The 12,323-nt window shown below is 37.2% G+C and overlaps 1 protein-coding gene across 1 annotated transcript in view; it reads right to left on the reverse strand.

The window, feature by feature from the left end:
- LOC125232954 (RNA-binding protein Pasilla) overlaps positions 1–12,323 on the reverse strand; it is a 95,825-nt gene that overhangs the window by 68,543 nt on the left and 14,959 nt on the right. The window contains 1 exon segment of the mRNA XM_048138807.1: positions 7,264–7,410. Within this exon segment, the coding sequence (XP_047994764.1) occupies positions 7,264–7,410 (147 nt within the window).

Consider the following 12,323-nt stretch of genomic DNA (forward strand, 5'->3'; position numbering starts at 1 on the left):
TATGTCGAGCGACAATTGTCAATGACAGGTGACAAATTACAATTTTATAAAATATTTTCTATAGAATTGCTTACAAACATGACAGGCATTTTGCTACAATTGTATGTATTACAATTATGTTGTGAAACAATTATTATTATTTCTAGGCGACATATTTGTAGAATAGTCGGTGAATCTCGACAGGAGGATTAAGATGTGTCGAATTGTGTGACAATTGTAGTAATTTGTGGTTGACATACGCGTTGTTCAAAATGGCTGCCCATGCGAGTGGTATAGTGACACTATTAGTGATAGTGACAGTAATTCCTACCTATATACTTAGGTTTTCGTACTTAGTTAGGAGTTCCTGTTACTTCGCCGTCGATATAAGTTTCAATACTTTCAATAATGCTACGTAAATATGAAATTAAATTTGTAGCAAACAACGGATATCTCAATTTATTTTTATTACAAGGGCATAAAGCCTACCGATGATTAGTTAAAGAGTGTTGCTGTTAGTAAACGCTATTGGCCCCTTCGTAACATTATTAGTACTTAGGTATATTTTTGAGATTTCTCTGCGTTAATACATATTATTATACTAAATTGTGTTTTTAAACTTATGTATCATAAAAAATACTACATACCTATGTACCTAAATAGCTATCATTAATATCATTTTATACAAATACCCTTAAATTAATTTGAGCTTTTTTAAATGAACGAGTTACCTTCGTATTTAGGTACACCGAATTCCAAATTCAAATATTTTTAGTTTAGTTAAGCATTTTAACTATTAGTTTATTAGAATATTTTTAGTTTAGTTAAGCATTTTAACTATTAGTTTAGAATAGTTTTAGTTTGTTTAATTTGTTATTTGTATATTTTTATTGTAGTAATGGTCAATGTTTTTACTTTTTCTTCTTTTATTCACGTTTATTAGAAATAAATTTTATATATCTTAATAATTCAAACTTATTAAATACTTAGTACCTATAGTGCCAAGTTAGGTATATATCTTAGATATTTCTATTTCTTTGCCATACACCCGTTTCAATCAAACGTTGAGCAATTCCTTTATATTTAAGTATTAACTTTCATTGCGGATATTAATTTGTTATCAAATTTATCAAATAACACGAATTTGCGGTCGGAAATCAATTTTAAGATAGTCATCTTTCTTATTATATCCATACTGCAATATTGTTTTTGAAACAAAATACTAACACATAACCAATGCCTACTTGATACACATAAATAATGTTACCGAAGAAAATTATATAATGGTGGGAGAGGATTTAGGTAATGAATAAACATAGAAATATCCATTAAATAAATTTACTTATTGCCATTTGAGTCAACTACTATTCATAATTTGATACATTTATCCCTATGGTTAGTCGTGACAATTGTATTCTACAATTGTCGCACCTGTCAGCGTGGTGAAACCAAGAATTCTACATATGTAATATTTTGTGACAATTGTCGCACCTGTCACCTATATGAAATTGGGGCCAGACCGCACGCGAGCAGCCGACATAGAATTCTATTGCGCCGCGTGAAGGTCGTCACCAGTGAACGGGCCGCGAAACTCGCGGCCGCCGCCATATACATGTAGCGCGGCGATAGAATCGCAGAATGAGCCGCCCCTTTAGGCCTAGCACATGATTGCCGCGAGAGTATGTCGCCGCGAGATAGATGAGATGACACGTCTTTGTCGTAATTGTATTAATGACATAAGAACCGGTAGTCTATCTCGCGGTGACATACTCTCGCGGCAATCATGTGCTAACCCTGCTGGTTTTATCATTTATCGCGCGATCATGCTTGCCTCTGTAATCCATAATAAATAAATATTTTTTTTTGTGGCGGCGACCATCTTGGACCAGCGGCCATCACCTACAGCTACATATACATACAATCACGCCTGTGTCCCATGAAGGGGTAGGCAGAGCACATGAAACTACTCAGGTTTCAGTGCCACTGTTGGCAAATAAGGGGTTGAAAGAAAACGAAACTGTGACATTGCAGTGACAGGTTGCCAGCCTCTCGCCTACGCCACAATTTAACCCACATCCCACAGTCGCCTTCTCCCACGGGAAGAAAGGCCCTCACCTACAGCTAATATAAATAAAAACACTCGACTAATTCACCTTTTATAAACAAAAAAATTAATCAAAATCGGTAGATCCGTTCAGGAGCTACGACACGATGCGATGCCACAGACAGACACACACATACACACACACACACACACACACACACACACACACACACACACACACACACACACACACACACACACACACACACAGACAGATAGACACGTCAAACTTATAACACCTCATCGTTTTACGTCGAAAGTGTCGAAACACAACTTTCTACGATAATTGGTCAAGTGCGAGTCGGATTTCGACTCTTCCATACAATTTAGTCATGAGCGCCTGATGGAATGTGATAGCAACGATTTCACAAACAAATAGTAGAAGTTTAGTACATTTCGTACTTTCAAGACGTTATATCTCGGAAACGATAAGAGATAGACCAAAATGGACTTCAGATTTGGGCTTTCGGTGGCACAATAGTGCCACACGAATTTTATATTTCCGTATATTTAGACATTTTTTTGGACCGATTTGGATAAAAATTTTTTTCAAAAAAATCTAACCCGGGTGTAAAATCTTTATTTTTTGAGCTAGAAGGCTGAAAAAAATAGTATTTAGGTGTTTTTGTAATACATTTCGGGCCGCTAAGAATCAGCCACATACCATTGTAATTTTTTTTTATTAAAAAAAAAACTAATTAAAATTTTGAAAAACCTCCGACATAGTGGACCGATTACCATCAAACATGGCTAAGAACACTCCCGACTAATTCAGCTTTCAAACAAAAAAAACTAAATCAAAATCGGTTCATCCGTTCGAGAGCTACGATGCCACAGACAGACACACACACAGACAAACAGACAGACAGACAGACAGACAGACAGACAGACAGACAGACAGACAGACAGACAGACAGACAGACAGACAGACAGACAGACACGTCAAACTTATAACACCCCTTCGTTTTTGCGTCGGGGGTTAAAAATAGCTATAACAATGTATGTGCTCGAAAAGTGCGTTTTCTATAAAACAAAATCATGCGGAAAGTAATACTTTTCCGCACTAGTGTTTTTTACATTCCAATTTTATTTAAATTTTGAAGGCCACCATCCGTCCCAGAAAAATCGTTCGGAAAGTTGTACATTTTCGCACTAGGGTTTTAATTTTTTTTTTAATTATGAACTTCGCTATCAGTCCCGTAAAAATAGCTATTATAATGTATGTGCTCGGAAAGTGCGATTTCTATGTAGCAACATTGTGCGGAAAGTAGTAGGTACTTTTCCGCACTAGCGCTTTTTACTTTTCAAATGTTTTTAAATTTTGAACTTCACTATACGTCCCAGAAAAATCGTGTGGAAAGTAGTACTTTTTCAAACTAGTGCTTTTTACTTTAATTTTTTTTTTATTATGAACTTCGCTATGAGTCTCATAAAAATAGCTATTATAATGTATGCGTGCTCGAGAAGTGCGTTTCCTATGAAACAAAATCGTGCGGAAAATAATACTTTTCCACACTAGTGCTTTTTACTTTTCTTTTTTTTTTACATTTTGAACTTCACTATCCGTCCCCGGAAAATCGTGCGGAAAGTAGTACTTTTCCGCACTAGTGTTTTTTACTTTTAATTTTGAACTTCACTATCAGTCCCATAAAACTAGCTATTACAAAAGTGCGTTTTCCATAAAGTAAGATCGTGCGGAAAGTAGAGTACTTTTAGGCACTGGTACTTTTTACTTTTAATTTTTTATTTTATTTTGGACTTCACTATCAGTCCCATAAAAATAGCTATTACAATGTATGTGCTCGAAAAGTGCGTATTCTATGAAGCAAAATTGTGCGGATAGTAGTACCTACTTTTCCGCACTAGTCACTAGTGCTTTTTACTTTTAATTTTTTTTTAATTTTGAACTTCACTGTCTATCACAGAAAAATCGTGCGGAAAGTAGTACTTTTCCGTACTAGTGCTTTTTACTTTTTTTTTAATTTGTTACTTCTCTATCAGTCCCATAAAAATAGCACTGTATGTGCTCGAAAAGTGCGTTTTCTATGAAGCAAAATCGTGCGGAAAGTACTTTTCCGCACTAGTGCTTTTTACTTTTCATTTTTCTTTAAATTTTGAACTTCACTATTAGTCCCATAAAAATAGCTATTAGAATGTATGTGCTCGAAAAGTGCGTTTTCTATGAAGCAAAATTGTGCGGAAAGAAGTAGGTACTTTTCCACAATATTCAATTCACTGGTGCTTTTAACATTTTTTTTTATTTTGCTTTTAACTTTAACTTAACTGATGACTGGGACTGATAGTGAAGTTAAACTTAACTTTAACTTCACTATCAGTCCCATAAAAATCGTGTGGAAAGTAATACTTTTCTGCACTAGTGCTTTTTAATTTTCAATTTTTTTATTTTATTTTGAACTTTACTATTATAAGTCCCATAAAACCAATGTCTTTCAAATTCGAAAATTGTACTAACATAACTTTTAATTTTAATAATTACTAAAGTATTTTGTCTTATTATGTTTTTTTATTTACTCGCACAATGCAAAGTAAAGCATTGTTTGAAAACTTTGAAACATGTGCGCAAAGATGATTTCCGAAATTCCGACTCGTATCGGCTTTCGGCTTATATGACACTCATCAGAAATCACCTACTTTCCGCACTTGTTGCATAAATAGCTATTTTGACATTTTTAACAAAGCCCAATTGAGAAGATGTTTTCAATTATCTAATCGTAAGATATCGATATAATTATTTGCTTTGTTCTTTCACAATATTTTTTTTAGTTAGTTCTTTACTAAAATTTGCTCTCGAGTATGAGCGTCTTTGCTGAGATGGTCCGACGGCCAAACAAAAGCTTGATCTTTATAAAAAGCTAAAACTAGAATTGTTCGGAAACGCACAGGTAAGATAGATAAACAATAGAACGACCCGGCGCGCGCTACGAATGCATTCAATGCCAAAACACACTATGATAATTCAGGTCAGTTATGTTTTAAATTTTAGTGTAAGGTTTTAAAGTCCAATATTGTTTGAATCGACATAAAACTACGTTATTTGAATCGACATAAACTTGTTTAGAGACGATACGTATGAGCTGGTACTCGCTATGGTTATTCAATAATAAGTTGAATTTCAATGTGCGCAGAGATTAAAGTTGCTTAAACGGTTTAATAACTAAAATGATAGGGTAACCTTTAAGACTGGGTTTTGTTTTCGTTAGAGGTTAATTAAGTTAACTGTATCAGATAGGCTTACCCTATCAAACAGTCACCCTTACAAAAGGTTACCATTATGGTTGGGGTTTTTAAAACAACTTCTAAAATAAGCCTATGAAAAACCCCGGTTATGGTAAGCGGTTCCGGTCCCTGCTCGTGAGCAGTATAATTGACTCTGTAGTCAATGATATCATTGCGTTCATATTAATCATTTTGAAAACAATCTCTAAATCATCACTCAAGTTCATTTCATTGTTAACCAGCATAATTGTTGTAAATGACTTTGGGATACTTCGGTTTAAATACATTACCGTGCTGTGCTGCAGTTGTCATAGCACGGTTAATATTAACGTTACGTCAAAACCCGGAGTAATGTGTTTCTAACGTAGTAACAATAACAAGCTTGTCAAATCATAAGGTATTTATTTCAGTTATTTACCGAGATTTTTTTCTTAAAGAAGCTTGTGTATTCAGAATCGAATACAATTCCCAAGAGATATCTAATACACAGACTCGCTTAAAGCCACATAAATTGAAGGAAACTTGTCCATGAATATTTCAATACGGTCGCTATAGAAATGATAAAGTATAAAAGAGTAGTCACAATGTCGCCGGAGGGAGCTCAGACTGGGATTAGTTTGAATATTCTTATTACGGCATTGTGGCGCAGGGACAGGTATTGTTGTCGGAATGGGGACATTATTTTAACTACGGGAAGTCACGCCGGAAAGTGATAGGAGAATTTAGTACTTCGACCCGGTTATTCAGAAATTGGCTAGGCTATAGGCACCACGCCGCGGTCAATACTGGGCGTTAATCCATTATATCGTATCGTGGCCTCGGACTGAAAGGATTAAGCATATAATGGATATCTCTAGGTGTGCGTATGATATTTTAGCTGCATCACGCTGTTTTAATTAGAGTGAAAAGAGAATGTAGGTCGGGCCGTGCTTTAAAAGGCTACTAGGTATACATATGCTAATATAGACCCCCACGCAGTTAGGCATAAGCTTGATAAGGCGACATCAGCATCAGGCATGCCTGGCAACGTTTGGTAGAAACGAGCTTGCTGGTAGCGAATAAAAAGTTATCCTAATGAGTCAATGTGTAATTTCGAGTCGTCTTATCATTTTACGGGGGTGCCACGGACAAATGTAAAAATAGTATACATATTGTGCAACAAGGGAGGTAAGGGGGAGTTTGTCAACGAGTGTTAATAACTCGCGACAGCCGCAGGCTGGAGAGAGATTTATAGACACGAGTTTACAAAATCCTTACCTCCTGAGTTATATACAATATTTTTCATCACATTTGAGAGGAAAACACAGAGAAAAAAAATCATAAGGCAAAACCTTCAAGGAATGGCGGTGTTGTACTGCCTGTTGCTATGGCAACGCCGTCAAGCGCAAATCGAGATGGCCGTCACAATTTCCTGCCAGATTGCAAATTGTAACGATTTATCTACGTGAAATTTACAAAATAAATGTAAAACACACTGAAATTATTGTAAAACATAAATAAAATGCATTTTTCATAGCGTATAATATTTTTTATAGCTTAATAGTCAAATTTTAGTTGTGTAAAAAAATCCTTGGCTGATTGAAACATCCTTTGCCTGAAGTATTGTATTAATTTTACGGATTGTATCAATTTTTAAAATTAAATCCATTACTACCTTGGGAATAAAATAGTACATTATTCTTCAGTACACGTAGACGCAATGAGACCTTTAAACAGCAAATGTGATGAAAACAAAATAAAAGAAAGATATGCTATTCGAAATAATCGATAGTCCGATTATAGTGCTATAAGCAAACGTATTATTTCTTTCAATAAAGCACTGTGTCCGCATAACAATTTCTACTACTAATCTATCTGAAGATCTACCGCGAAAGATCTAAATTTTATTCAATCTCTCTATCGGCCGAGCAAGAGCGAAGAGAGGCTGGCTGCAAAGCACTCACCAGGGTAAAAGTCGTGGGACTTGCTCATCTTGACCCTCGCGCCGGTGTCCTTCTGCAGCTGCGCGATGGTCTCGCCGCCCTTGCCGATGATGGCGCCCGCCACCATGGACGGCACCAGCACCTTGAAGTGGTACGTCGGCTCCACTGCTGAGGACATAACGTCAAGTCAGACACGGTCTATGGAGGAGGGATACTGTGTTATTTTGTAGTAAACTTTTGTGTTGAAAGTTATGGCTGCGATAAAGCGTTAGGCCTATTCTTTTTTACAATATTTTAATTCCATGTGGAGGTTAAATTATGATTGAATTTGTTCTTTGAAAATTTTAAAGGAACTCGGAAGGACATTTGTATATCTTGAATTTATGAAAGCTACCGACGAAGTAACTAGATCTAGACGCCCTTTTATTTTTTAAACATTTTTATATTGAAGTATGACCTTTGTGACCTTTGGAAGGGCATAGAAACACAATGATAATTGATAATAGTTTCATTTCTTTCTATTCCATCATTGCTTTGCATCTAAACAGACGGAGTTCATTTGAATAACAATAAAAATGAAAAATCACAGACGTACAGTATTTTCCGTAAATATTGGTATATCAAAAGAACACGTTTCGCGTTTGTGTAGAATCTATAATTAATTGCCTGGTGATTCATTTGTGTGCACAGTTTATTGGTTATTCGATGCATGCTTTAAGGTTTTAAGATAACATTAATAACAAAAGGTCATCTAGTTGCCTTGAACGTTTCTCGTATTTTAGATTTTAATATTAATGTTTTTCTAAGTATTTCGACAGTAACAAATAACTTTAGTAGGTAAATAGTTTAGTTTTAATATTTATCGTTTTTCATAAACTTTATACACGCCCGTCTGTTGAATAACCAATAATTCTGAAAGCACGTTGTAATCAATTCACGAGTAACTTTTTCAAATCCGCGATATTCATATTCAATGGCATCGAATCTAGTCCGAGATTCTACGTAATTTAATGACAGATTGTTATAGATGGGTTCGGGGATACGCTCTCTGAATCATAAGATCATAACATTTTGAAAAAGTTATTTCAATTCACGCAAAGACGGTGCAATGATGAAAGTTATTAAGAGCAACAAAGACTGCAAAGAGTACTTTATCTTGAATTATACAGACACAGTGGAAGCCCGTAAACCCGCCTCTGCGTTTTACTTCAAACAACATTAAAGAAAGGGACTGAACGTTAAAACTAAAACGCAGCACATTTTTAATTGCATACCGATTTAATTAAGATAACACAGTATCCCAGAGTTGAAGCTTAGATGAATAATGGTGCTTTTGTCTTGATCAATGATGGAGACCCCCCTTTCTATGATACCACGTTCTTTGAAATTCCCGCCCAACACCAGACTACTCAAATATAACGGCGATTGATTACAGATGTACAAGTTTCGAAAAGTTTTCATAAAGTTGAAATATGTTTCGAAAAATCCATACTAATATTATAAATGGGAAAGTGTGTGTGTCTGTTTGTTTGTCCGCCCTTCACGGCAAAACAGAGCGACGAATTGTCGTAATTTTTGAAGTGGAGATAGTTGTAGGGATGGAGAGTGACATGGGCTACGTTTGTCTCTTTCTAACGCGAGCGAAGCCACGGGCAAAATCTAGTTCTTGATAAATAGAGGTCTATATTTTGAGAATGGAACGTTTACGCATTTTTCCACGAGGGTTTTCGCATTTATGAAAACTTTCCGGCGGTATATTCAATATGATTGATACTTAGGCTCTTTACAGTGACCTTTGGTGTTCGAGATTTGTGATTTCAAATAGGTTCGGTTCGGCCTGGTATGGTACAAGAGCGAGGAATCGAAGCGATAGTACAGGCAGTTGGCTGATGTCAAGAACCAAAAGAGCCACAGAGTGAAGTGCGAATTACTGCCAGCTTGAATGAGTGAGTCAATTCAGAGGTGAGTTGAATCGATACAAATTGGCCTATTTGTGGTTACCACTCCTCGGTGCGATGAGTCCAATACATGTGAGCGTTTAGCGATAGATGCTTGTGTAATAGACATTTCAGCAGATGTGAACGCGCGAGGCCTTTACAATTGTCGTTTAGCGATGGTATGGTAGCAATAAATAATATCAGTGAGGTAGTAAACTACTGGAAAAAATGGTTAGATTTGGGAGACCGTATTTAAGGACCGTAGTGTCATTTTGTTTGTTTTGTTTACATAGCTATTTGACTACGGTGGGCGTTGCCCACAGGTAATGTGTTCATCTCAGTTCTTAGCAGGAATGACGCCACTCATTCTAAAACGGAACTGTCGATTTGCGCAGTTATCCCAAAATAGAAACGGCATTTAAATATACCTAAATAAACTGAAATTATATAAATACATACAACGATATCGACATAATTTCCACGGGATAAATAATGAATTCATATTTAATATCAAGCAAAGAGATGACCTCGAAAACAACACTGAAACTATAATGATAAATTGATCAGTAAATTAAAGAGCTGATACTCGACGAAGAAGAAAATTACAATGTTGAAAAATCGATGCTCGAATGACCGTGCATGTTCGGAAAGACGTTGATACCACGAATAAAATGCTAGCGAAAATTCTAATAGTCAGCATATGAATATTTGCGAGTCACCGACCGCTCTACTCCGTCCATATTTCCTCTAAATCGACAGTGGAGCACACTTCAAACGTCGAAAGTCTGTGCCAGAAATAGTTGCAACGCAGCCGCAACGGCCCGATATTTGCATGCTCAATGGCACTGGCACGAGATGACATTGGCGCTATTTGGATCTATAGCACGTGAGCTAGTTTCAGTGACACACATCATTTATTTGATAACATTATAATAAAAAACAAAAACAAACATTCAAAAAAACACTGAGCGTAGTATCAAAGGGAGTTGTGTAACGAAGCTATATTTCCCGACTTAATTGCTTGCTCCGACTGCGCATCGTAGCAGCAGATCGTAGCATAATGTCTGACATAGGGATACAAAGAAACTAGTGCACCGCCCACGCGGAGTGAATCGAGAGGCGACGCCGCAGCGCCCTGGATGTGCATTCCCATTGACAGCACAAGCTCCAACTAGGAGAATTGTCAGGGTACCCAGTGTAGCGAGGTCTCGAGATCCGGAACAAATGCACGCAGTAGGAAAGCTCTTCTGTGATGGATGGAATGGACCCGCAGTCGGGATGCGATCGGAACTAGTCCCCTGTTTGACCCCGTTTCTGCGTCGGCCGCGGCCCGGCCACGGCTTTGACAATGGTAATGGAATTGGGACTGCGCTCTTCGAGATCTCCAGCTGGATGGGGCGAGTGCATTTGACACAAGACACAACTCGCAAGTGATTAAACGGAATGTGGGATAACAACTGTCTACGCCTAACTGAAACCCCTAATCAGATAACTATAAGGAAAGAGAGTATAACTACGCAACCAAAATAACGTATTTTCCTTGTTGATTGATTATCTAAATTGGTTTCCGTTAGCCGAGTGCCGTATGGGGATTATACATACATATTGTGAACGGATGAAAACAATAAATTACTAGATAAACTTCAAATAAACTTAAAAGCTTGACGATTTATCGTTGTGACATCAACAAATAGATTATTGCAGACGCGGAATCTTCTTGCGAGGAACGTGAAGATTACAACATGAATAACAGCTGCCCCGCCTACATCCATCAAACGCTACAATTAAGCTTCACATTTGCGCTCTCAGCGCGATGGACACTTCTGTTTCATGTTCGTACATTAAACGAATTGCGCTCTACATTAATGCTTTTTGCGGCTACCTAGCTTATCTACGCATTTAATAATGGTTTTGTTCTTTCGTTTAATAGTAAGTTAGACGTCTAGTAAAGTAGTAATACATTACTGCAGACAAGTAATAAAATACCTTCTACGTTTCGCTTCACTTATAAATATCCCAGATCCCAGCTAACTTTATTAGGACGCTACAGGAGTGAAAATATTAAAATGGAAAGGAGCCCCCTTTCAATTTGAGAATTCTAGTTTAATATACTAGTGTTCCGTTATAGTTTTAAATTCACACTGTTTCCTGTATTAAACGTTATAACAATGCGTTGCCATGGTTACAGAGCCAAACAATGCGTTTTCAACTTTTTCGTTACTGCGCGCATGCCGCGGTAGCCGGCGGGGGCTGGCTTTGCGAAATAGACTTTTATGTAGGGTTTTAAAGATTAATGCACGACCCTGTAAATGATGAATAACAGTTCGGGAGTAGAAAAATAAATAATAATCTGTGTTGAAAAAATCATTGCTCTATCTTCAAAAACCAGGGAGGAAATAGTCGAGAGCGATTGTATGGAGAATTGACCCCTCCTGTAGCGTCTTAAGGTAAAATACGCTGTGACATACGGAAGACTTGAAAGTGTATAATTCAGCAAGAGTTACGTAAAATATTTGAGACGTGAATATGCAACATTTTATATTTTAAATAAATAAATACAGACACAGAAACAATGACTTCTTCATTACAATCCATTATACATTACGTGACGTCTGACAATGAGTGGCTTCTTCATTCGTTCGCTTAGCAATCTTAGCATTCACATTCACACATTTCTCACGAGCGTAACGTCAGATACATTATGTAACGCATTAGTTCCACACCGTTCCAGTAATCTAGAAACCTAGAACTTGCCGCGGAGAAAGTAATCAGCGCCGAGGGCGCCATTAACACGTGCTGCACTACGGCTGCGCTAGCCCGAACAGCGTATGGCCTACACCGTTCGTAAAGACATAAGGCTTTTCGGCCGAGCTGCAGCCTGCATTCAGCCTTTCAGCCGAGCACCTGTCTCCGCCTGACGGCACCCGTCACAACTATGAAAGTCCTCGCTAACAATGCCTTTCAACTTGCATTTTCCCTTAATAAACATCGCTGTGTTATCTATTCGCTGGTTTCTCTCGGCACTGAACAATTTCATGGAAATAAAATCAACGCTTTATTCCACGAAGAGGACAACGTTGCTCGATTTTCTGACTTCAATTTTTGTTGAAAATTCTGCTCGAAGTATTCGCTTCGCTTAAAACT

The sequence above is a fragment of the Leguminivora glycinivorella genome, chromosome 13, assembly GCF_023078275.1.
Source record: "Leguminivora glycinivorella isolate SPB_JAAS2020 chromosome 13, LegGlyc_1.1, whole genome shotgun sequence".
NCBI classification, from domain to species: Eukaryota; Metazoa; Arthropoda; class Insecta; order Lepidoptera; family Tortricidae; genus Leguminivora; species Leguminivora glycinivorella.